Genomic DNA, 27806 nt, shown 5'->3' with positions numbered 1-27806 from the left:
CACAAATATCCTATCAACACATTAGCACATCATCATTAGCATAGACTACAAACACTGGTCACATGTTTTCAGACATTAATAATCTGTGTCTGTGGTAAAACATCACTGTAACATCCATTCATGAGTAATGCAAGTACATTATGTAACTAGACTAATAAATTGCCATTTTTTTTTTTTTAATAAAAATTGCCATCACTCCTTCACACAACCTGATTTGGATGACCCCATTTCGAGTTCACAGAATCAGAATCTTATTCAGCTAGCAATAAAAGGTCAAAGTTGTACTCTATTTTATGCTTCATATATCATCCCAACAACATCACGGTACTTGACAAATCCACATGAATGCTGCAATTTGTCAGGTCCTTCACATGACAATGATTGAATATTGCAATTGTTTATTACATCATTCATATTTAACAATTAAACATGTTCTTCCTCAAAATCGGTTCCTTTTATGTTTTACGCAAATGTTTGTTATCAATCCAAGACTTCTGAAGCAGCATCCGTTTCACTCCAGAAACTTGCTCTTAGCGGTTAGATCCAGCCTTCCACTCAACCCCTCTCTCCATCAGAAGATATATCCAAATATCAGAGTTCTATATGATACACTAAACCAGTCAAAATCAACAGCTTTTGTTAACTCACTCTTCTACCAGCTTAAGAGTAAGGCAGAGTCAGCAGGGGAGCCAGCCACCACCATTAACTCCAGGTTGCTCCGGGGGATTGTCCCTGTAATAAGTGCACTAAGTCGCTTTGGATAAAAGCGTCTGCCAAATGCATAAATGTTAATGTTAATTTCTAAGGTTTACAAGACAAGGAGTATATCTTCTGGTGCAAGAATGACTTAGCTCAGTAAAAAAAAGTTTAGTAATCATGTATTTATGTAGTAATCATTTTATAAAAGCAATAAGGCTCTCAAGGCAATACTTTATTGTGAATATAGTCACTGCTAAAGGGTTTATAGGCACTCCACTGCGTTTTCAAGATACAGCACAACCTCTTGTACCTCATTAGGGCCTATTCTTTATACATATACCTCTGTTACAAGGTGTTAGCCCACTAAAAATATACTTTGTGAAGAAAAAAGCCCTTTTAGAGACATTAAAGGTGCTGAAAGCGATTATTTCATGGAAAAGTATGCAAAAATGTTTCTACTCCCTTAAAGATATGAATGTAATAAGTGTCCTGAGATATCTTACCGGTCTCTGTGACAGCTGTAGACTTTGTAAACAGCAAATAAAAATGTGTCCACGACACTTCCCATCTGTCATTAATTTTGCTATCATATCATTAATCATTGAGGCTATGATTAATATTGTTTGTCAGATGAGGGTAATATTGTGCCACTGTTGAATTTGACAGCCACAGGAACAAACAATGCTGCTCTTTTACTCTGTTTTGGTCTCAAAATTATCTTTGGAGTTTTTGACTGAGGGAGAGAGGCATGGCTAGGTTAATAGCTCAGTTACTTGAAACCTTCTGAACGCTAAAATCGCTTGCAGCACCTTTAATCTCCTGGTAAATACTTTGTAGGAGCCAAAGTTGTTTACAAAAGCCAAAACATCCAAAATTGCTTTCTGTAATTTCTCACAAAAACATTTTAGAGGCTGTGGGACTGACATTTTACAGTAGATTTATGAAAAATGTACAGTAAAAGTAATCTAAACAACAATTTTTTCTTCAAAATTCTGTTTATTAAATTTAGAAAACACAATTCTGTTAATGGTTCATAACAACAGCAGAAGTAGCTAAATTAAATATCAGTTAGAGAGGGCGGGATGGAGGCAGGCCAACCCCTGAGTTTAAAACTGTCCTCATCCTGTGGTCAAAGGTCAACTAACCCCCTGAGAGAGAGAAAGAATGAGGGTACAAAATTGGGCAACAGGAAAAAAAGTTGAGTGTGGACAGAAACAGGGAAAATGAGCAGGCAAAATGGAGAGAAAGTGATGGGAAGGAGAGAACTGTGAAGGGGAGATGACCTCAGAATTGGGGGCATCAGGGAAATGTCTTCATAGCAAAACTCAAGAGACTCCGGTAGAAAGGCTTAATTGCAAAGTCTTTTGTTTTTCAAGTCAAGATTATTCCTGCCAAACAAACCCCAAAAATGCAGTGTTAACATGTGATTGAGATCAACCCTTGGAGTATTTCCATTTTTCATTCTCATCACAAAACATATAAGGAAAAGGGGATGAAAGAGAGAGGGATAGAAAGATTTTTAAGCATTATCAATCAGGAGGAAGGGAAAAGAGAGATGAGGAAGAGAAGTGGAATTATTTAAGGGAAGGGAGAGGAGATTCACCACATACGGATTGAAACGTATTTCAGAGGGAAGTGCAAACATTGTCTTTTTCCTGTGGGGACAGACAGAGAGAGAGAGAGAGAGAGAGAGAGAACCAGAGAGACAGGGATGCATGTTCACACAGGGATGGAGCTGCTTTAGTCTGTCAATCCATCCATCTGTTCATCAAGCATTCTATCACTTTATTCCTCTCTCTCTCTCCCTCTCCCTCTATCCATTCTCAAGGAGCAGAGAGGGGAGACTCTCGATTCAGTGAGCCAGAAAACGAGAGGTCCTCGGGCGGAAACACTGTCAGCGTGCAGGCCCTGATGCCACCGAGGGACTCGGGCAGGTCGAAAACTTTATGCCATTCGTCCTTCTCTGGGTCGTACTTTTGTACGATCTCCACCATACAGCGGTTGTTCCACGAGTAGCCGCCCACCACATAGATCTTATTCTCAAACACAGCCACGCCCACATCACTCTGCCCACGCAACATGGCTGCGATTGGTGTCCACAGGTCGAGGGCGGGGCTGTAGTACTCGCAGCTCAGCACATCGTCGTAGTCGCTGGTGCCCCGGAAGTGGTTTCCGCCGATGACGTAGAGGCGGTCGCCGACAGTACACATGCAGTGCAAACCACGGACTGTCGTCATGGGAGCCTTCTGAGTCCACTTGTCTGCATCTGGGTCAAAACACATGAGCTCTTTCTGGAAGGTGTCGTGGGTTATTCCACCTGCACAACAAACAAGAGGGAGAGTTCACACTCAGTTTTCTGCTCACACCTTCTTAGAAAGCTATGAAGCATGCGTGTACATGATTCTGGAAGCAATGGCTATACAAGAAGTAATGCATAATTTCCACATACACAAAACAAACTCTCTCATGGTCTGCTGAGAAAAAGAGTTAAGGTTATATGTACTTCACTGAACACACACACACAAAGCCAACTATCCACAACCCACACAAAGTCTGAGGTTCCATGGCTGAGACTAGAGAGGGAAGCAAAGGAAAAAGACAAGAGGAAAAAGAAAACAGGACATGCCTACAGGGAGGGCTGAAAATAAAGAGAACTCTCCCATCAGGCACCTGGGCATCAGCCAACTAGACCTTCCTTCCTCTCCCTCTCTCCTAGTTTTGCCTTCTAATTCTCCATCCATCCCTTTCTTCACCCAGAGACACTGGAACCACCCCCTCCTCATATTTGTGCAAGACAAAATACAAATAAGCTAAAGTTTAAATAAATAGGGAGGCAAGTGGAAAAGAGAGATGACAAGGTAAGATTAGGAAAACAAGAAAAATGAGAGCGGATGAAAAAAGCAAGCAACAATTAACAGACCATGATGAAGAAAATACGATTTTAAAAAAACTACAGGAAAAAAAAACAGATATAGAAGACAATTTCATATATAAACACAGACGAATGGGAGAACAGAGCTTAAATACAAAATACCCAGAACACCAATTCGTGACCTATATAACCGGGGGTGCAAGAGTGAAGGCAGACATTAGAGTAAAAACAAAAAAACAGCAGTTCCAAAAATACTTCTGAGTAATGGAGAAAGAGCGTGGGTGAAAAAAGGAAAGGAAGAGAGAAGTGTGAGAATAAATGTAAATGTGTGTGTGTACATCACCAGCAAAAGACTTTCCACACATGCATGAATAAGTACACAACGCTTGAGGCAAAACTGAGAGAGATATGGGGGTGGGGTCTGAATAGAAAATACTTTATATAATTTAAATAAGGGTAGTTTAGACAAGACTATTTACAGCAGACATTACCACTTAAGAAATTGCACTGTGATACAGACAAGATCAATGTTTTCCCAGTGAAGAACAATGTTTCCATGCCATCTGCCATTATTTCCAAACAAACAAAACAAAACTGATTTCAGAATATTCAGCTGGAAATTATAGGATGCACTAAGGTTGGGAACCGAGAGCCTCTTATTATTTAGATCCTGTCCCACTGTTTATATACTTACCAGAACCAGAATATTTTCATGACTTTCAGTTCTGTTAGCGATTCTAGAACGTGCATTCTTTTGCTGCTGCGGACGGAACACCGAACTTAAGTACTCTGACAGTGTGTCCTGCGCTAGCATTTAGCGGCAATGCAACACCGCTATTGAATCAGCAGTGCAAAACATACAGCATAACCAGTGTAGCCCAATTCCTGAACTAATGACTGTTAGGAGTTGGTTCTTTTGGATCAAATCTGCAAAACGTACAGCACTTCCACTTTCCGATTTGATATTAACCAAGAAATGTTACTGTATGTGAACTTAAGGCTTGTGAGACTTAAATCAGAATAATTGCTGGACGGTTGTTGATGTGACGATGTGTAGATAAAGATACACATCAGGTGTTTTGTTGTAATTACGTGGTAAAATAAAATGGATGGATGAATAAAATATTTTAATTATAAAGTGTAAACACACAATTTGTTAGAATCTGTTCTCTTAAAATATGAAATGATCTCATCATTTGGAACCAGTCTGTTATTTCTTCCTCAAAAGTGCTAAATGAATCGTTAATGGAGCTGTTAAATAACCAGAATCGTTAAATTCCTTATGATTCCATCCCTAATCGGCACTTGGTTTTCTCCATCAGCATCATGTAAAGTATGCTATAATATGTATATAAAATATTATTGGTTCACGTTATTTTCTCTCTGCCCATGTGGCCATGATTATGTAAACAGAAAAAGAAAAAACATGGTTTTAGAGATAATAACATTTTGATTAAAGACTGTGAAAAGAAATATTTGATATTTACAATAACAAGCAATAAATGTAAATGGTACTTCTACATTAATATTGCAAAAACAAACACATTCAAAGATCAAAGATCATGTCTTGTGTTATTGTTTATCGTTATTTATGTGTGCATTAGTTTACCTTTGTCCTTTTTCTACATGATTGGATTAGATTGGTCAGATCTTTTGAAAATAGAACAACGTGCACTGATGCAGAGTAGGAGAGTAGGCATATTTATTTACAGTAAATGGATCAAATTTAATTTAATGTTGTCTTTAAAAAGCAATCTCTCCAATCTAATCTAGTATAAACATCAAAAAGGTTTGGCTGTTCTTTCATACATTATTCTAGGCCATACTTACGCCATATGATGTCTGAATGTATTTAGGGACTTGCCACACAGAATGTTCCTGCCTACAGCCATATTGCCTAATATATAGAACTCATATCATGTTAAGGAGTTGAGAATGCTATTTAGAGGTTGCCAGAGGGTTGAAAGAGAGTCATCTGTCTCATGCTTGTGCAAGTGTAAATGCTGATGTATGGTGAGGTTTCTATATGCCTGTAAATGTGTGTGTGGGATCAGAAAGCCTTGAGCAGCCATATCACAGCTCTGTATGCATGTTATTGTGATCACACCCCTCCTACATACTTCAATGTTCATTATCACGCAGAAACACTCCTCTGATTTATGTCATCACTACATCTCTTCCTCTTACCACCCTATCCAACCTATCTCTCTCGCTCGCTCTCTGTTTGACATTCTCAGAGAAAGTAGGACTCATCTCCATAAAGCAGGATTTGAGCAGCAAACCTGTGACGGGAACATGTGACAGCAACAATCCTGCAGGTTCACACCCTGTGAGAGTGAGTACATTTTCCTCTATTGAGACGAGAATGAAATTAAGTTTGCATGATTAAGAGAATGCACACATTTATCTGTGCTGCCCTATAAAGCCATAACGTAGTAAATGCAGCAGCTCTGAAACTGAGGAAAATGGATTAATTTTTTTTTGATTGTCCAGCTAAATGTGGATCATGAAAATGTTTCTCGGTTTCCTTTAAATCTGAGCATAGTTGAAAAAAAGAAGAAGTTTAAAGCACCCATTATACCTGTATTTTGACAGAATATGTAGTTACAGCATTTTGCCTTTGCAGGGCAATATTGAGGACCCAGTTTCTGCAGCTCTGTTTCAAAACCTATTGTGCTGCCTTCACAGACAACATTTTAAGGCATCATAGGTGCCCTCCCGACATTGAGGCGGTTCCAAACGAAAATCAACTGTATTCATCTGACTTCTAACATATCTTGATTTGGCCGAATTCTAAGATAGCATTACATTTACCATAGAGATGGCAATCCCACAATCCACTGCAATACGATCAAATAAATGCGAGGTAAAAAGAAATCCAAGAAGGTGGACAAGGTGAGAGAAGTGTATTTTAGAAAACGTATAATTCATATATTCAGTATCACAGAGTCAAAAGTTTGAAATAAAAACAAACTGTCTATTTTACCCCAAATTATGTGAGTTTGCCAAGTATATTTAAACTTAGCACACAGGAAGCCTCTGGCGGACCATACAGCATTCTTAATTTCAAAACTATTATTGTACCCGCACTGCCCCTCCCGCACCCAGCTACGACTTCGGAATGTCTCAAATTTGAGCCAATAAGAGCTCAATCAGATTCTACTCAAATCATTATAAAGGGACAAAGGCTTTATTATTGACTTCAGCCAAGGTTAGAAAAAACTAAGTGTAAGCAATTTTTCAGAAACAAGATTGTCTTTTTGTGGTTTCACAGAATAAAGCCAAGGCAACATAAAAAGAAATAGAATAATCAATGTCGCTCTTTCTAATTTTTCAGTTTGCGCAGTTGCTCATTTTTATTATTTTTTTTAATACATCTAACCCTAACTCAGCTACGTCACTTTGTTCAATCTTTAATAGTCACTGTTTGGACTGCCAACAGCATGTTTTATGTTTGATATCTGTGTCTTGTCCTACCGGTGTCTTGTAATACAAAAGATGCAGAGACACTTGTTCATGCTTTCATCACTTCATGACTCGACTACTGTAAAGCCCTCTTTTCTGGTCTACCCATCAAGACAATCAATAAACTGCAATAAATTCAGAATTCTAGAGCTCAGGTTCTCACTTATTCCAAAAAATCATCTCACATCACCCTCATTTTTTATATATATTTGCTTGCTCTTTGAAAAGCGGCCTTGAGTTTAGAAAGACACTATATCAAATAAACGTATTATTATTACTCACGATGCAACACGGCATGGTGCTTCACACAAGGTGTGACACTGGCTTTAGAGTTCCTCTTGCATCATCTGTATTGAAATTGCAAGTTGAATTGCAAGTCGAGTCTCCAGTGTGCTTGATGCACAGTTGCTGATAACATAGTGTTTCAAATCACTTATAAGGTTTCATTTTAGTTATGATGCAGCCACAGAAGTCAACTATGTTTGAAGGCAGTAGGCAAAAAGGTACCTCACAAGGTTTTGGAATGCCTGTGTGTGTGTGTGTGGTGAGAACATCACATCCTCTTGCTTCAGATATATCTCTTCCAGTCATTGACACCTTACCAGTTACCTGGTGTGAAAATGTGCATGTGTGAATAAGGCTGTGAATGTGCTACTAAATCTAAAGGTGATGTGTGTAATTTTTCAATGTTACATTTTTCAATGTTCACCTATCCTAGCTTAATCTGGATAGACAACTTTAAGTCATCCATATGTTTTTTTCCACAAAAAAGCTAAACAAATCGGCTTTATGCATCTGCACTAACCTGCCAGGCAACGGCTCCCACCTAATCAGATTTGATCCAATCATATCATGACTTAAACATTAAACATATGCACAAAAACACCCTTGTAAGAGAGAAGTACCTGAAATGTACATGAATCCTCCATAAACTGTGCCTGCATGTCCGTAATGGGGCTCGTTCATTTTGGCCACGTAATTCCATTCATTCGTCCTGGGGTTATAACACTCCACAGTTGCTACAAAGAGAAAGAGAAAGATGGAGGGAGAGAGAGAGAGAGAGAGAACAACGAAAAAACTCAAGTATAAATGCCAAGAAACTAGATGACATTTAGTCTAACAGATGAGTTAATGCAGGTCCAGGAGGACAGGACAGCATGAGATCTGTCCTATATTAGTCATGCTTTAGTGCTCAATTATACATGACCACACTAATGTAGTCTTACACTTGCACACAGAACATGCACAGACACAATGGATGAAAGATAAGATGCTGATAACTAGCAACCCAATAAAGACCATATAACATATATTACTATTATTATTATTAGCCAAAGAAAAGATGAATTCATATAATATGAATCTCATCTAATCTATACAAATCTGAATCTATTCTCATCTTACATAAAAAACAAATCTGTCCAAACACATTTGAATAATGCTATATAGTGCATTCATCATTCTCAGATAAACCTGATAAAGAAGAGATGTGATTTAGGCACATCATAATCCACTTCCTGTCCAGACACTGTACTGATCCACTCTAGAACTGAAGAGCTCCAAATGCACCTTCTTTTGCACATCACTCTTTCATATCAGATAATATCCATCCAATCATGTCATAAAACAGTTCTTAATGTGGAGTCTGACTTTTGGCTTAAAGGACAAAAGTAGTCTAGATTTCTGTTCATTAAAGCAAATGAAAACATGAAAATAAATAATAAATAGACAATAAATTGTTAACTACATGCTGCAGCTAATGTTCTACTAATAGCCTTGACAATTCAGGAGAATCTGTCCAACTGACTGATACAGAACTAAAAATACTACACTCAGTGCTTTAAAAAACAAAACAAAAAACTGTATACTTCTGATTACATAGACAGTGCCATTGAAAGTCTGTCCAAAAACAATGACCTTAAATGTCACACAGTATTTTGTGTCTAGAGGATAAATTATAATTTCCTAAAAGATATTTATTAACTTGTTAAACTTTTTTTTTATATGTATACATAAAAATTAATTGCATGAGACTTGCACAGGCTATTCTCCATTTATGCAACATCTTTCATTAAAAAAATGGAAGTTAAATAACACCAATGGTTTTCTATAAGAGTCTCCTTCACCAATTATCTGGGGACTGCAGTTTTAGAAATCAAAACTTTGGCATTTGTAGCTCCCATAATGTTGAGTTCCAGCACAGCTTGCATTGAGTTTGACATTCACAGGTACTGGGCTGTAATATTAGACAGTGGGCAGAGCTCTCAAACATAGTATGGGGTAAAAACAATACATTCAACTCAAAGCAATACATTTGACATAACCGCAATGACAGTGGTCGCTATGGAAACGAAGACCTTGAAAACATGAGCAACTGAGGGGTAAGTACTTAATTATTCTTCTAAACATGTATCTTGAGGGCTGTGAGTCAAAGTACTTGCTCTCTGTCTGTGGGAGAAAATGTTTGTGACTCCATATTCAAGACTCTGTAGAGTGATTCCTGTGTGTGCGTTTGTCCTTCCTGTCTATTGTGGGTAACCTCAGGCTGCTTTACTTGGCTGGTCAGGACCTTGTACAGTCTGTTGTGTAAAAGATAAAGAAGCTGTTGAGTTGTGTTCATTTTAGTTGACAAGAACATAGGATACTTTGATGGAAGTGTTATTTTAGTTTGCGTGTGCACATGTGATTACATGTGGACATCTATGTGTCTGTCTGTCTTTCCATTTCCTGGCACTTTTTCTATCTGGCGCTATGCTGGCATTTGAATTCTCAATGTTCCATTGGGGCATTCACCCTGCAAGAACTATCTCTTACGGTTCTTCACCACCTTTGGCTGTAATTATTCCAGTTGCTATGGTTACATGACCATTTCAGGAAAAGTGAAAAAAGTGTAAGTCTAGATTCAGTGTTTGACTGACTTAACAAAAAGCATGCACTTTTTCATATTGTTTAGTCATGATTCCCCATTAGTTCCTGTCCAAAAAGCTTTAATGGGTTAATATTAGAACTGAGTCCTTTCAAAACTCCAGAAACGACCACTCTGAAATAATAGCAATAATTTGACCCAAAAAAGAATAGGGAGAAAATGTAGGGGTGGAAACATCAAATATAAACAAATTCTTCTTTAGGATGAAGTCAAATCTTTGTATAATTTGGACCAAGCAAAACATAATCTTTTCACCATCTCTAAAATAGGCTCAAAGTTTTAATCATTTATCCAAATTGAAGCAGTATTAATATTAAACTGCAAGAAACTCCCCCTAAAGGGACAGATCACCCAAAAATTTAATTTTTGTAATCATTTAGCCACTTTCCTGTTGTTCCAAACCTGTATGACTATCTTCTTCTATGGAACACAAAAGGAGGAGATGTTAGGCAGAATATTAGGGACTAGCAGTCTCATGCAATGAAAGTGACTGGTCATAAACATTCTGTCTAACATGTCTTTTTGTGTCCTAGGTATGCTTCGATACCAACATTTTGGCTTTGCCGTCAGTGATACCAGCCCTGGGATCACCATTTCACTACTAAATCGCTACTTAGATATACAGTAGTCATATTTTTCAATCTTAATATCTTCAATTTCATGCTTCCAGTTGAATAAAGCTTTTATTTTGGCAGACAACTTTTATTTTGTTCTTCCCAAGTTTTCCCTGTGTGTTTTTGATGGTAGTTTTTTAATAAGCTCTCCATTCCAAATGAAATGCTGAAATATTAGGGAGCTGAAATCTAAGAGCTGCACTGAAGGAGAGTGTTAACAGCCACCCTTACACTGAACACACCACATCATGAGCATCAATATATATATTTCATACTTTTGCAGTTTAATGATTACCACTTGGCCATTTAAAATTACCATTATTTCATCCCCCCAAAAAATTCTAATTCTGTACAATTTTGCTAATAGCACCATTCTGTGGAAAGTACCAAAATCAGCAAGATTAAAATATTGTACAGTTTTAAAATGTTTTGCCATTTTGATATTTAGTTACTACCGGTATACCGCACAACCTTATTGTGTTCCACATAATAAAGCATGTTATACACATTTAGTAAGTAAATTATGACTAAATTTTTATTGTTGGGTGAACTAATCCTTTAAAGGAATATTCTTATTTCTTTCTCATCATTTACTCACTCTCATACCATCCAAGATGATTTATGACTTTCTTCTGCAGAACACAAATTAAGATTTTTAGAAGAATATTTAAGCTCTGTAGGTTTATACAATACAAGTGAATGGGTGCCACATTTTTTTAAATAAAGGCAGCATAAAAGTAATCCATATGACTCCAGTGTTTAAATCCATATCCTCTGAAGTGATATGATAGGTGTGGGTGTGAAACAGATCAATATTTAATTCCAATTTCGCTTGAAATTCTTCTCCCTGTCCAGTAGGGGGCGGTATGCATGAAGACTGTGAATCACCAAAAACTAGGGATAGGCTTATTTTCTTTTTGTCCGATAGCAAGTACTTTTAAGGCCAATATCTCTGATATCGATACCAATACCTCTATTAAATAGAATTTTTATGAATTATTTGGATACATTTAGTAACTTATATATATATATATATATATATATATATATATATGTAGGCCTAAAAAGAAAATTATTAGGCTGCTTTGTTTACCCTTTAAAAATGATTTAGTATAAGCCACATATAAAACCTAAAAATTAACCATAGATATTATTATATGGTTACTATTACTAAAACAATTTACCATATGTACAATACAGTAATGCTGTATTATGTTTAATTGTATCAAAACTTTGGTTACTGCCAAATAGGAAACATTGTTTCTACTGTCATGGTTACTACAGTCATGGTTAATACAATATCACTACAGTAAATCCCTCTTTGAATGAGCGCTGTGACTGAAAGGGTGAGCGCTGTCTGACTGATAGTGTATTTTAGCATCTCTGCATGTCACGATGAGCGGAAGAAAAAATTGTTCTGGTGCCATGCAGCTATTACTTCATATAATATTTTTTCCACTTCGAAGCTTATGAGATGTATTAATATTAATTAATAAGATCACTAGTTAAAAAAAAACAACTTTAGGATCGACATTCTTGATACCACATCAGTATCGGAAGTATCAATACTTTAGGATCGATTCACCCATACCTACCAAAAACACAAGAAGAAGAATTTGAAAGTGTAGCATGACTGAGCAGGGAGGAGAATTTATGGTAAAAATGTACTTAAATATGAATCTGTTTTTTACCCACACACTTCTGGAGACATTGATTTAACCACTGGAGTCATATTGATTAAATGATGATAGAATTTTAATGACTTAATAATAATTTTTGGGTGAACTACTCCTTTAATATTGTTTTTACAAAACATCCAACACTTCAACAACTGAAACTGCGAGTCCCATAGATATCGTTTTCCTTACCCAGCTCTCCAGCAGCATTTCTTCCTCCCACAGCATATAGATGTCCTTTGAGTGCACTTAGATGAAAGAAGGTTCTCTTCTCATTCAAACATGCCACCTGAATCCACTTGTTGTACCTCGGGTCATATCTGAATACAGTATCCACAGCTGTTTTACCTTTCGTGTCATAGTTACTCTGTCCACCAACCACGTACAAAAAGTTCCCAATCACTGCAATTCCGTGTTGGTAGCGTGGTGCGTCCATTGGCGCCAGTGCCTTCCATTCATGCGCTTTCTCGTCAAAAAGTCTTAACTCTTTACTTACAACTAGCTGTTGCCGTAAAACACCCCCTAGAGTCACTAAATGAGTGTGGTCCGAACGGATCGCAGTTCGTTCTGATTGCATCACTGGCTGCATGTATGGCATCATCTGGTAGTTGCTGGCTTCTAATAAAAGATTAACACAGGTATTGTCTGTACGCATGAAGTCGACAGTCTGTACGTGGTTTATGAGTTCTGTTGGACTCATGAGTGGAAATCGGATATTGCGCATTAACTTTGCGGCATATTCCATGCGGCCTTCTTCGAAACGTAACCAGCGGCAAGCAGATTTAAACAGGTCAAGCTCGCTGCAGTGTTTTAGACTGTTAGAGGTGAGCACAAATGCTAGACGATCAAATGGAAGTTTGACAAACTCGCCGGTGCCCAGCAATGAGGGAAAATTCTTGAGGATGAAGTTGTTGACATATTTGTCCACCTCAGTGAGGTTGTAGGTGTTGGCGATTCGCCCCATCTCCACACAGTTATCCAATGACACCTATAAAGGGAGATGAAACAGTGTGATGGTACTATAAAGTACATACAAACAATAAAGTCTAAAAGACAATTATGAAATAGCATGCTGATCTCATCAGTGTCTTACTCCAGAAATGAGAAAGACTTTGCAGAAGTCGAGGACAGGCAGAATCTGGAGAAAGCTAGCAGCCTCAAGGGTGTCCTGTAGGTTTTCCATGTTGAGAGAGAGTTTGGCGGTGTAAATGAAGTCTATAATCTTCTTTAGCCCAATTCGATTCACACCATGTAGCTTTATACACATCAAATCCTGCTCTTTCATTCCACCTGCGGAAAAAATGTCAAAGAAAAAGCGAGGAAGAGATGACAGAAGGGAGGAGACGAAAGAGCCAAAAATCAGTGAAAAGAAATATCACAACAAATAGATATAAAATAGGAAAACGGACAGATGAAGAGAAAGAGGAAGAAAGGGGAAGTATTCGCAAAGTGTATCACAAAAGGGCAGATCAAATGCAGAGGAGAGAATGACAGAACCAAAGAGAAAAAAAAAAGGAAGAGAGAGAGAAGATAAGTGTGTCTTACTGCAAGCCATCACCAATTCTCTTTACCATGATAATGAGTAATTTATTCAAGAACCACGTTTGAAATAAATCACACCACTTTCATTCATTCAGATGTGATTGCTCAATTATTCAGAAAGAGAGAGAGAGAGAGAAGGAGAAGGAGAAAGAGCAAAAGTATAAATGGAACACAAGAAAGGATAAAAGAAAGAAAAATAGATGGCAATTCTAGAAGTCTTGCAGTGCTGAACAGCTCATGGCACACATCTGCAAGCAGGACTTTAAAAGTTTTAGAGCTTGATTTGGGCAAATATTGCTGATCTATTATAAGATGGACCGGATTAGTTGAAATACAGACAGAGAGAGCACATTTATCAACTACAGATTGTTAGAAATTCCCTATGCACATTGCTCCCATATAATTGTAACATTGTGCTCTTTCACGAAAGCTTGCATTACCTTATTCCCTGATTTTATATATATAAGCCATAAGGTCAAAGGAACTGCCTGCAGAGCTAAAAGACAGGATTGTGTCAAGGCACAGATCTGGGGAAGGCTACAAAAGAATTTCGGCTGCACTGAAGGTTCCCAAGAGCACAGTGGCCTCCATAATTTTTTTTAATGGAAGTTTGGAACAACCAGGACTCTTCCTAGAACTGGCCACCTGGCCAAACTGAGCATTCGGGGGAGAAGGGCCTTGGTAAGAGAGGTGACCAAGAACCCGATAGTCACTCTGGTTGAGCTCCAGAGATCATGTGTGGAGATGGGAGAAACTTGCAGAAGGACAACAATCACTGCAACACTCCACCGATCTGGGCTTTATGGCAGAGTGGCCAGACGGAAGCATCTCCTCAGTGAAAGACACAATAAAGCCCACTTGGAATTTGTAAAAAAAAAAACTAAGGGTCTCTCAGACAGTGAGAAACAAGATTATCTGATCTGATAACATTTACATTGTCATTTACCAGATGCTTTTATCCAATTTGACTTGCAAATGAGACACATAGCAAGCAATTTGTCAAAAACGTTTAACAACATCCACAGTATTGGACCGCCAAGTTCTCACAGTGGCTGGAATAGTGGCAAGGTTTGATCTGAAGGTGTCGTTCCTTCAAAATCATATCAAAATAATAATAATTTAAAGCATTTAAGCATAAGGCTGCAACAACCAAATGTGAAGAAAAAAAAATTATGGGGTCTGAATGCATGCATATACATATATTCATCCAGGGTTTTATAGTATAGAGTAGGGTTGGGCGATGTCCCCTAAATTGGCAGTTGACGATGTTGACAGTAAAACATCATGATGGACGATGATATCGTCGGTGGGGCGGGGCGGGGGGGATTATATAATTTCATATAATTTTCAAAAATCCCTGCAAAGTTTTTAGGTTAACTATAGAAGAGACTAGGATTAGTGAGTCACACTTGCAAGACTGATGTTGGTCAGCCATCACGATGGACGATGATATCGTCCATCGGCACAACCCTAGTATAGAGTACTATATGGCATAACTATTAAGGGAATAACAGAGCTGAATTCAAATAATGAGACTTCCATAAAACAAATTATCTTTAAACAGGCTTCTCCAAATAACCCCAAGCAAATCCCTTGCTTTCTCATCTTTTTTCCACCTCTCTCTTTGTTTTATCTTCCTGAGGAACAGAGGATACAGAGAGAGAAAAACGTAGAACATTCTGAGCTCTGAGGGAAAGTCTCTGGTGTGACTAAATGAGACTGACATGCACATGCTACTGATATTTACAAGAGGAACAGACTGAATTCAAATAAAATATATACAAAAGATTTAAGGACACAGTTTGGTACAGTATAGTACATAATCTTGTCTTCCATCATCGTTCTTCCTTCTTTTATTCATTCCACACCTGGAAACTTGGCTTTACCTCATCTATTTCTTTGTTATCCAATCTCTCTTCCTTCCCTTGTTCTCTCGCTCACCTGTAAACATGGCTTTAAAGTAGTCGCTGGAGGAGGCCATCATGGCTCGATGAACAGGAAACGTCTCATCCCCATCTCCTGCCACCAACGTGACATCACACAGCAGGCCTTCTATTCTCAACTGGTCAAAACCCTGAGAGTGAGCGAGAGAGAGGGAAAGTAATAGAGAGAGAATGAGAAATAAAACACAGAGGAGAGAGAATGAAAGAGCTGTCAAACATTTCTGTAGTGCATAATGAATTCAGCGCGAAGGGGGGAAAAAAAGAATGAATAAAGAGCTCTTGAGAAGAAAGAAGAAAATAAACACTACAGCATCTGTTATTACCGCTCATGAAAACAGAGTGTGAATGTTAAGGAGCAGTATCATTTCCATTCGTCCCATGAGCGCCATTTCGGAATAAAAGATTGTGGGGTTAATTAATGAACACGAGGTCAGATGTGTGAGGGGACTGCAGCAGAGATGGGCTCCCACAGTGGAGATGAGCCATAATTAACAGGACAAAGCCACCGTCCACTCACTCACTCACTCACTCACTCACTCACTCACTCACTCACTCACTCACTCACTCACTCACTCACTCACTCACACAGAGCTGCTGTCTGCTCCACTCAAACCACTGGCAAAGGCCAAACATGTGATGGGACATGAATTAAGCCACGATCTAATCACTGATTCACTTTCTAAAATTACACATAAGCTTTTTATCTGTCCAAATACTGTCCTACGCATGATAAACGTGGTAATGCCAACTGGCTGTCATGACCGTCCTTACTATATCAGCGGAGGATGCAAAATCTACAACTAAAGACGTTGACACACTTGACAAGACGTTGACCCTTATCATTTGCTGCATCTAATGTGTGATCTCACAGTAAAAACGCTTTGTGTTGAGGAGTCACGTGAGGATTCATGACCAGGTATGTAAGAGAACAACAGATGGGATGTATGTCTAGCCCTGACAGACATTGGTTTTCACTATGGAATTGGGAAAACATGAAAAATTAAAAATAAATAAACACATACATGAATAAGGCAAAGAAAACATTACATTTTTGTGCTCACATTGTTTGTAAATTTATGCAGCTTGTTCATAAATACAAATACAACTACATTATAACTTTTATAAGCGATAAAAATATGTTCAGCTTGTATAAGACTTTGGGGGCATTCTTTTTCTAATGTTACATTCTTGAATCAAATGATTGAAATAAATTATAAATTATGACTAGTGCCTATAAAATCAAATCAATGTCAAATACAAACATTATCTTTAATAATGTGCACAATATCATAACACAAACACTGCACAGGTGTTACATTTTAAATCTGCCAGCTATGTAATATTATACAGCACTGTACTTTGTAATGTCAGGGTCATTTTAATGTATATAAAAGCTCTGTAGGTCCATACAATATAGTGAATGGCTGCCAAAATCTTGAAGTTCCAAAAAGGACATATTGCGATCATAAAAGTAATTCATAAAATAATCAGCATAATCGTATTCAGAAGCAATGTAGGATGTAAGAAAAAGATAAATATTTAAAACTTTAACTATGAAACTTTGCTCCAGCTCGGTCACGAGGGTCGAATACATGCTGCCTCTCGCATGATGCAAGCGCATTGGAAGGTTCACGCCAGATCTGATGTGTGAAATACGTAAAACACGGAAGTGCTGTGTTGTTTACAACAGAGGAAGAATGTTACAAAGACGCTGAATTGGTTTGTATTTGTAAACATTTCTTTTTCCAAGATGGTGCTTGCGTGCGCTTATCCTGGATGCCTCAACCTACTGAAAAATGTAAGATTACATCTGCAGATATCATCGCAAGATGAAAGAATAACTTTTCACAGATTTTCTATCAATGATCTTGAGCGACTGAAGCTATGGCTGGTCGCTGTTCACTGGGACATCAAAACACCCATTGAATCACTCAAAAACCTGAGGGTGTGCAGTGAACATTTTTCCCCTGCCGATTTCAGACCAGCTCAGGGATCTGACAGTATCGACATGCAAACGTGCTTGCATCACGCAAGAGGCTGTTTGAACTCCACCCTCATTACCATGCAAATCACAGCTGACTGGAAGCGAACATTTAAAAAAAATATATTTTTCAATATTTATCTACTTCTTACACACACCTAATGTTTTGCATTATTGAGTTGTATGGATTCATTTTATGCTGTCTTTGTGCTTTTTTGAGCTTCAAAATGTTGGCACCCCTTCACCTGCATTGTATGGACCTACAGAGATCAGATATTCTTCTAAAAATGTTAATTTGTGTTCAGCAGAATAAAGTCATACACATCTGGGATCGCATGAGGTTGAGTAAATGTTGAGAAAGTTTTCATTATCGAATGAACTATTCCTTTAATGAAAGTGTTTCTTTACAGTCTGTGTTGTCAGAGCTGTCAAAACAGATATGCAGATATCTAGACAGATACAGGTCACTACAGTGTCTGCGGATGCTCTAAACACATTCTAAACCCCCTAAACTAGAATAATTAAATTAGTTAACCGGTAAGAAAACGGAATTCACAACAGGGAAATGTTTTGACCCATTTTTTAAATAGCTGGGGCATTGTCACTTTCAGTGTCCTTTTGCCACAAGTACTGGTTAATTTCTGACTCTGATGAACACACACACTGAACCCCCATCATCCGCTAAAATTCTCATGCCAGTGTGTGTGTGTGTGTGTGTGTGTGTGTGTGTATATAGTGTGTGTGAGGTTCTGTTACTCTCAGGACACAAAGTGCCTGAGAATAAACACCCACTCAAATGAATGAGTGCATTTTCTGAATTAAATCACTTGAATCAAATCATCTTTCCAGCAGCTAGTGATATTGGAGAGGACAAGGGCTGCTGCGCTTTAGGACACATGTGCAATGTGACAGATTTAAACTGAAATTTAGCCGCTTCATCTCAGACATGATAACCAGCTACCATGGTAACAGTTCTGCCTTCCTCCCCAACGCCAGACTATGTATGCTTGTATCTACATGATAGCACATTTTACACCCACTTTTGTAAAATGTGCTATCATTTTGTGAAGAATGTTTGTGTAACCTCAGCAGTGTGTGCTGTGGAATTAATCTATACATTTTCATATGTCATCAATACTGATACATGCACAATATGTTTAAATGATAGTGATCATTATTCATATTTTGATTTACTAAACAAATTAAATCTACTTGTAAATCTAATTGAAGTTTACAAACAAAATGTATTCCTCTTGCAGCAGTAGCTATTTGTATCCCAAATGCTGATCGCAATCAGGTGATGGATGCCAGCTGTTAATGTCATTGTGATGGAAACCAATAGTGTGACCTCATTGTGGCAATGTTAACTGTCACTGCCAATGACATCAAGAGATCATGCATGTCTGTGTGCGTGACATCCTCTTTATTTCTCCCCCATGTAAACAGGGAGTGAACATCCTTGCATGCTAGAGAGGATGTCTCTGCACTGCAGATGACTAAAAACTCATGAAACAAACACATACAAACACATTTCCTACAGGCCAAACAAATCAACACCTAGATGCAAAAAAATGGACAATAAATACATTTATTCAACCCAAAAAAAACTGGGGCGGCTGTGACTCATGTGGTAGAGGGGGTCGGACACTAATCGCAGGGTTGACCGTTCGATTCCTGGCCCACATGACTCCACATGCTGAAGTGTCCTTGGGCAAGACACTGAACCCCAAGTTGCTCCCAATGGCAGGCTAGCACCTTGCATGGCAGTTCTGCCGTCATTGGTGTGTGTGAGTGTGTGTGTGAATGAGTCACAGAGTAAAGCGTTTTGAAAACGGCTAAGGTTATAAAAGCACTATAAAAGTGAAGAACATTTACCAAAAAGTATTTGAACACTCAAGACTTAAAAATGCCTTAATTTCAATGCATTAGATTAAAAAAAATGTTTGGTCCCAAGGTGATTTTTAGTGAATGTAAGCAGATGTCAGTTTCCCACAAGTTAGCAAAGTAACCACAGCTTACTGCTGACCTACACTTACTGATCTGTTTGCAATAACTCACTTGGAAAATTCCAATTTAATTCTGACTTTTGTTTCACACAAGCACACGCTGACACATGTCAAGTGACCTACAGATAGGTGCTAATGAATTTTCTCTTGAACATCAGGCTCCGCCCACCACCGATAACGATGACGATATGTATGTGTGTGAGCTGAAGCCAGACTGCCAGTAACAGCAGTGATGACCTTCACAGTTTCTTACAAACACTCGTCTGTGGCAGGATGCCGTAGTGGCAGATGGTGATGCCCCACATGCTGATCATGACATTAAATATGTTCGCAAACACACAAAACACACACTCACCTGTAGAACCACAGAGCTGTGTGTGTTGCTGGTAAAGAAGCGTGTGTTTCCCGTTTTTGAGGCTTGCAATTGGGAGGACAGTCCCATTTCACTGCATCCCAGTGACACCTTAATCATCTGAGCGTCATCATCCTCCACCAGTGATCTGTCCATCAGAGCGAGAGAGAGAGAGAGAGAGAGAGAGAGAGCGAGAGAGAGAGGGTTAAAATGCAGAATGAAACTTGATCATGTCTGAAAGGGGTATAAACAAAGCACTGCAATATCGATTAATGTGATGTGTTTCCGTTCGATTCTTCACTCAAAACATGAGTACAGTGCTCTTGAGAAGAAAAAAAGTGTTTTCCAACAACAGAAAACACATTGCAACAAAACAATGTTCAAGACTTGGATCTCAAAACACAACATCTTGAATGTTATTGTCCCCACTTTCAAACAGAGGTTTAACACAACAGATATAAGGTAAAATACATTTTAAGGATTCTCAGAAATCATAACTTCTTTTTTTAACAAAGTCTTGTCATTTTTACAGAGGCTACTCATTTTAAAGAGCCTAATCAGTATTTATCAGAAAACCTTGTCTGGAGCATGAAACAGCATTCGCCACCATATCATTTCTGTAATGTGACATATTTTTGAGTGAAATAATAGTGGTTGGAGAGGAGTTGAAAAATAAGAGGGACTGGTGACATCAGCTAAAAAGGAAAGTTGTTTCAGATGTGAAGAAAGTTGTATTTGATGGAAGATTATGAAGAAAGTTCTTTTAAACCTGACTTTTTAGGACACATCTATAAAAAAATAAATAAACATCAGGCAGGCTTATTAAGGTTGCCCATATTTGGACCTTTTTTCCAAGCCTAATGGAAAAAGAGCAAACAAGACAGAACAAATTAGGGTTATCCATGATTCCAAATGACAGAGGCACAGAAAACAGTCTTTATTCAGACATATTTATATTTTCTACCACTCTTCTTTAATGGAACTGTGCTTCAAAGAATAGGGGGCTATTAATGACAACTACTTTAAAAACAACAACAATTACATCTAAAACCACCTAGCAAACAGATAGGGTCTCACTTATGAAAGGACTTCTAAACATCAAGATTAATAAAAATCATTGTCAGGGTAATGATTCCATGTTTCAGTTCGTTAGGAGGTAGAATACTGTACAGTACAACAAAGCCTTTCAGCATTGCAGTACTGCACAACATTGCCCAAAAAGGGGTTCTACAACTTGGCCACTAACCCCAGAGCAATGACCCTCCCAACGTGGTAGCCAATGCAGCTGCAATTCAGCCAATATATTTTAAACGTAAAAGAAATGGTCAGCTCTCCTCATTCATGCAATATTCCCTTCCGTTTGCACTCAGTTTGGATTTCAAACTTTGTGTTGTTACTGACAGCTTGTAAAATATTCTGTATTTCAAGAACTTATCGGTTCGCAACATGAAGATGTGTTTAATGCCGTGACTGTACAGTGAAGCAGCGTTGTAGACAGCTGCTGTAACTTGCATTCTTTTTATTTTTAACACACACACACAGAGAGAGAGAGAGAGAGAGAGAGAGAGAGAGAGAGAGAGACTATTTTTGAGCCTGACTGAAGTCTTTAAAAGCCTCTCCTTTTGTTACGCCATTGTTTCTACAAGTGAATTTACTGATATGTGGTCATGTTTATATTCAAATAAAATTATAAACTAATTAAAAATTGATAGAACATGCTCTTATGGTTACTGTGGGCCAAAACAAGGATGGTGCCTCAATTTTGTGTGTGCAAAGATAACTTTAGATGGATTACAGAATATCGTGCAGGACACGGTGTATGTACAGTTTTATAAATCTTCATTTTTAGTATATACTCAAACCTTAGAAAACGACTCCAGATATATTATGAATGAGAACCCTGGACAAGAGAAATACCTCTTAGGTCAGCACAATCAAATCCATTTCATGGTTCTGAAGTGAAGGACAAGTAGCATCAAGTTCTATTAGTTTGAAAAAGTAAAAAGATAATTCATAAATGTTTACAAAGTAATCCACTTGGATGAAGAGCTACATAACACAAAGGGTTTTGGGATCAATAATTGATTGTTGTAGCATAACTCAGAGGAATGAAGGAACAAAAAAACAAAAAAGATAAAACAACAACAACTGTATAGTAATGTGATACTAGTCACGATATTGAAATGATACAATGGCACCACTTATCTTTGATGCATGGCACTGCCAGTTATGCATTACCTCTGAAATTATAAGATACTGCATTTAAGATGCTAGTTTGAGAATAGTCATCTTGGAGGCTGCAGCTGAGATTTGAGGTGCATCATCTGAATCCAGACTAAGCATGTCAATAATGTTAACAGATAAGGATGCTATTGTTGTGATTTTATTACAGTCATATTAATGAATACATTATTAGAACATACTGTAAATACATGACAATGTGTTACAATAATCTGTTTATCACAACACAGAATAATAGTATGTTCTGTATCATGACCAAAGTATTTAAAAAAAAAAAAAAAGCGTAACAAAGGAACCTGGACAATTCCAGTCCTACAGAGCTGAGATGGAAGGAACAGGCTAGTCAGGAAGTCACTAGCAGATAATGAGAAGCTTCTATGGTAAAAAAGGAGGAGACTAAAATGGCAGGCAGAGTCACAGTCACATGATACATAGCTGATTGGTGCATTACCCTGTCAGGTGATAAGTTGGAGATGCAGCAAGCAGAGAGTGGGTGGTCCACACCACAAACGAGTGCTGGTGGCTGCCAAAAACAATGAGAGATATAGAAATCACTAAACACACGTGCACTTTGAGAATACATGCAAACACACACACGAAACGGAGAAAAGCTTAGGCGCAATCTTATAAGTGCACAGACAGATACAAGAGGTCTGGTACCCAACTTAAGCCTGACAGGGCCTGACAAACCATTGGGTTGCAGGCCAGGTTCGGGTCCGTTTTGTAATGAACGAAAATATTATTATAATTAAAATATCTATCAATCATTATATATATATATATATATATATATCACACCAATCAGCCACAACATTAAAACCACCTGCTTAATGTTGTGTAGGTCCCCCACGTGCCGCCAAAACAGCACCAACCCACATCTCAGAATAGCATTCTTAGATAATATTCTTCTCACCACAATTGTACAGAGCGGTTATTTGAGTTACTGTAGACTATGTCAGTTTGAACCAGTCTGGCCATTCTCTGTTGACCTCTCTCATCAGCAAGGCATTTCCGTCCGCAGAACTGCCCCTCACTAGATGTTTTTTGTTTTTGGCACTATTAGGAGTGAATTCTAGAGACCGTTGTGTGTGAAAATCCCAGGAGATCAGCAGTTACAGAAATACTCAAACCAGCCCGTCTGTATCGTTACTTGTTTGGAATGTTTTCTATGAGGTTTACATAAAATACAGCCTATTGCAACAAATTTACTAGCTTGGAGAAAAAAATTATAAAAAGAGTAGGCAACAGTACTGGCCGGATCAGGTCAGGTCAGATGTTCTCTGGTACAGGCTGGGTTTGGGCTTCAACTTAAAGCCTGTGGAGACCTCTAACAGACACACAGTCTGATAAAGAAATATAAAGTGACAAATGTCAATCGAAACACTCAAAAAGAACAGAACTGACAGAGAAAGATCACAAGAGAATGAATTCACTCATCAGTTTAGATTGGTCTTTGAAGCCTTTCAATTAGTCTGATAAATTAGATGATGATGATTGTAGAGTTGTGGAAATGCATCGCCTTGATTAAGACAACTTGACAAGAGATGACAGACCATAACTCATATACACGACAGAATTTATGTATATACAAAAAAAAAAGCGATGGTAGGACAGAAAGAGGAAGTGTGACAAATCAGCTGTCACCCTCCTCTTTTCCTCTTCCGCCAGGTTAATGTTGGAGGAATGTATTAGATGATATACATAATTACATGATGTATATGGTTTTGATAAGGTAATGTATGGTGTGTGTGTGTGTGTGTGTGTGTGTGTGTGTGTGTGTGTGTGTGTGTGTGTGTGTATCATGGTTTAATTCTTTTCTATTTCTCAGATGATGCTCAGAGGCAGCAGTAGAGGTGTGTGAGTTTAGCTTACGTTGACAAGGAAACATTAAATCTCTAACTGGCAAGCGCATTGTTGACTTGTTATATTGCTGCAGTACAGACTTATTCAATATAATCACATACATTTTATCACACACTTACATGTAGGGCCCAAAGTGAACACTCGCCAAGTGCCAAATGGGAGTAAAAACTGTTTGGCCAATAACTTTACTGCCACTTTACATGCAGGGTCCAATGTTGACTTTGTCTCAATGTCCAATTATAGGAAAATTGAAAAAATATTAAATACATAAATAACAAACATAAATGTATTTTGCATTATTTCCAACAAAAAACATTTTTTGTCCCTATGACAATATTTAGCTGTTTTTCCCTTTCATACAATACTTCTGCAAATTTACAGGTCAGGTGTCACTCTTAACAAGATATTAGCCAATTTCTCTGGAGAAAAAGGATCTTTAGGCTTATTAGAAAAACCTCTGATTATCATCAGGTTATGATTAGTTAAGGTGCTATATGTAATTTTTTTTACTGTACTAAATCATAAAATGACCATAATATGTCATTAGAGAATTAGGAAACATGCAAAGATGAAATCCTGTCTTCTCCGACAACAATGCTACAGCCAGTATATTCTACTTTGAAGTAGACTTTGGCTGGAATTTCTGTTTAAGTTTTGGCCTGTGTGATCCCGCCCACTGCCCACTGACAAATAGTATTTTGACATTGCCAGGTTGCCAGATTTGAACACGTTTGCAGGCAAACAACACAGCGTGCTGCAGTCACAGAAGCCAGCAAACGAAGTAAATCAAAGATAACATATTCCACCCAACCTAAAAAGCCTTGACATCCATCTAAAAACCATCATGACCAGAGGCGTAGTAAAACAAGGATAAATACTGGAGATGCCTTTGGAAGATGGAGTCAGCTTAAAGCCCAGAAATCCTTTCAAACGGATCCTGTTGCAAGTCTTCATTCTGGCAACCCGCATGGGCTTAGAGTCTGGGCGGAGGCAGACAACTCTCCAATATTTTGAATTTGGACTGCAGTACCCACTTAAAATGCTTGTTGTCAATCTTACATATAGAACGTTTAAAATTTGACCTAAATCATGTAATTTTGCAGTTTCAAATAAAGTGACCACTGGCGGTTTTGTTTTAACTTTGGACCCTGATTTTATTACTTAAAATACAATGTAAGATTGTCTGAGACTCGCTGATGTAAAAGATGTGCGTGATTCATATCAAAGACATACAACCTATTTACAAATTTTTTTTTGTTATAATTAATTTGTCTTCTAACAAATTTCACCTCAATTAAAAAATTACCACCAGGTTAATATGGGATCCATAAAGTTTTTTTTTTCTCCAACAAGTGTTAAATACTCCTTGCATTAAGCCACAAAAACAAAAGAGGATCAAAATCTCAGTCTTCATGTTTTTATTACAGCAGGTGCCGTTTCACCAGGGACCGTCTCTTCTCTTTTATGATGCTGTGTGTGACAGCGTGTGAGTGTGACCTGAGCTATTTATGATAAATATTCAAGGAAAGAAAAAAGTTAGGTCTACCTGTATATAATCCAATGTGTATAATTACTACACAGAAGTTCGTCTTTTAAGAGCTGACGGAAATGAAGTGATCTGTTGCCGGTAGCTTTAGCGCATTAGTGGACCTCCGTTCAACACATTTATCTTAAACAACATACATATTCACACAGCGTGATGTGATGTTAAGCATTCAACTAACATTTGTAAGGTGCTGACTTCACAGATGTTTCAATAGCTGTTACATTCTTCATTATTTACAACTGTTTTGTTAGACCAGCAAAGAAGCCAGGAAACACTGCCCCTTCCGATATGGATGGCAAGCCGCAAGCTCTGAGTGCACAAAGTGTCCAACATTCCACACTTAGATTTGACAGTTGAAAAAGTGCATAATTCGGGTACTTAAAGTACACTTTACATTTTCAGTGTAAACATACTGCTTGCACTACTTACACTACAAAATGACATCCAATAGTGCAGAAGTGTGCGGTCTGGGACGCACCTATGATTAGGAATAAATATTTATGGTCAGTAATTTTTCACTTGCCATTGGCAGGTGTGGCAAAAAGTTAATTTTAGAATATGCTGACATGCCACACTGTGTTACCATGTAGCACAGAGGGGGCTGATGAGGTCACTTGATAAGGATTGCTAGCTACAGGCTGTTTGTAATAAATATACTGTGGAAATGTAACCATGTATTATTAAATTCAATATAGATCACAACAAAGGACATGAACAAATCAAGCAAAATTGATTAGGTTAGCAAATCTTGATTTTCAAAATAGTAAAATTGTCAGAAAATGATCTTTAAATTAGAGGTGGGGTAGTTGAAACTGTAAGATATTGGTAAACCATTTCATCACAACATGCAACTGGCACATTAAACAATACAAATATTTACTTAGATAGGCACATACATTTGAACAGAGTGTAGATTTAGGATGTTTTAACAGTTGTGAAAATAAAAGGTTGATTTTAAACAAATGTCTTACTGCAGTTTTAATAAAAGATTAATACTTTTACTGTATTGCAATTTGTATGCGCACTGAAATTCATAATATATCATGTAATGTGATGATATTATTTCACAGGATCCCTTCACAAATGCCAACCCTTTACGTTCGTAAGACCAAAGCAATGATGGACTAAAACCATCATAGCTGGACGGATGCAAAGCATTCTAGAAAACAGCTAGTTGTTTCCTCCATACTGAATATTGATTGGGAGTTGCTGCACAAAAATCTGAAAAAAGAAAAAAAGGTTTAAAAAGAAAAAAAGAAAATTAATAAAACAGCCCTCGAAGGGGTCAAACACACCCATTACTTTCATCTGAGATCACAAGAGAGAGCAGAATAGCTGGAGCATGGAAAGAATCCAATGTGAAAGGTGAACATGTAAAGGGTGAACAAAGTATGTTCTTGCTGTAATTTTTGTCTTCACAGGAGACTAAAACACAGACAACGACTGGCAGCAAAACAAATAATTAATTTCAGCTCTGTATAACACAAACAAAGAAAATTGGAGAAAATAGATGAGGACAGTGTCTCAAAAATGTCAGGCATGGGAAAGCACAATATGAAATAAGGCCAAGGTCATCTGCCATCACTGTGCACCATCGCTACCTGTGTCAACACAAACACATGTGTATGCATCATCCTCTCCCCCCTGCAGCAGAAGCTCTCCGGCTGTCACTCCTCATCACTCTAAATCTGAAGCCCAAGAACAGGAGTTCATCCTTCAATTCACTAATTCAAGAATGGATTTTTAAGGTTTTGTTGTTTGAACATCTCCATAGATGTGTGTGTGTGTGTTCTGTGAAGTGCATTTGTTTGACCTCACTCGGTCCACGCATTTCCTGTGTGTATCTTAGTGAGTATTAAGGGAGGACTCCCTCACCCTACAGAGCGAAATATCCTTACAGGTAGCAGATACATTTAGGGGTGAGGTAATACTTTTAGGAGTACACACACACACACACACACACACACACACACACACACACACACACACACAGTTGTGTTTCCATGTTTTATGGGGACTTTCCATAGACATAATGGTTTTTATACTGTACAAACTTTATATTCTATCCCCTAAACCTAAC

General features: G+C 37.9%; 1 protein-coding gene across 8 annotated transcripts in view; it reads right to left on the bottom strand.

Annotated features, from left to right (window-relative positions):
* Nucleotides 1–533: 533 nt before the first annotated feature.
* The window catches only part of klhl13 (kelch-like family member 13), a 65876-nt gene continuing 38603 nt past the window's right edge, over nt 534–27806 (bottom strand). For 4 of the 8 annotated variants that reach the window (XM_052121259.1, XM_052121291.1, XM_052121263.1 and 1 more), the window contains 6 exons: nt 20080–20224; nt 15736–15868; nt 13346–13542; nt 12445–13240; nt 7942–8055; nt 535–3016 (listed from right to left, as the gene is read on the bottom strand). In XM_052121259.1, coding sequence (XP_051977219.1) covers nt 2523–3016; nt 7942–8055; nt 12445–13240; nt 13346–13542; nt 15736–15868; nt 20080–20224 — 1879 coding nt within the window. In that variant the 3' untranslated portion in view covers nt 535–2522. Of the gene's footprint in view, nt 3017–7941; nt 8056–12444; nt 13241–13345; nt 13543–15735; nt 15869–20079; nt 20225–22768; nt 22841–27806 lie in introns of all 8 variants that reach the window. The other 4 variants (XM_052121271.1, XM_052121281.1, XM_052121297.1 and 1 more) reach the window with 3 other exon arrangements.

This window comes from Xyrauchen texanus, chromosome 4 (genome assembly GCF_025860055.1).
Source record: "Xyrauchen texanus isolate HMW12.3.18 chromosome 4, RBS_HiC_50CHRs, whole genome shotgun sequence".
NCBI lineage: Eukaryota > Metazoa > Chordata > Actinopteri > Cypriniformes > Catostomidae > Xyrauchen > Xyrauchen texanus.
Note: the sequence above shows the minus strand (reverse complement) of the source record. Positions and strands in the feature narration are given on the sequence as shown.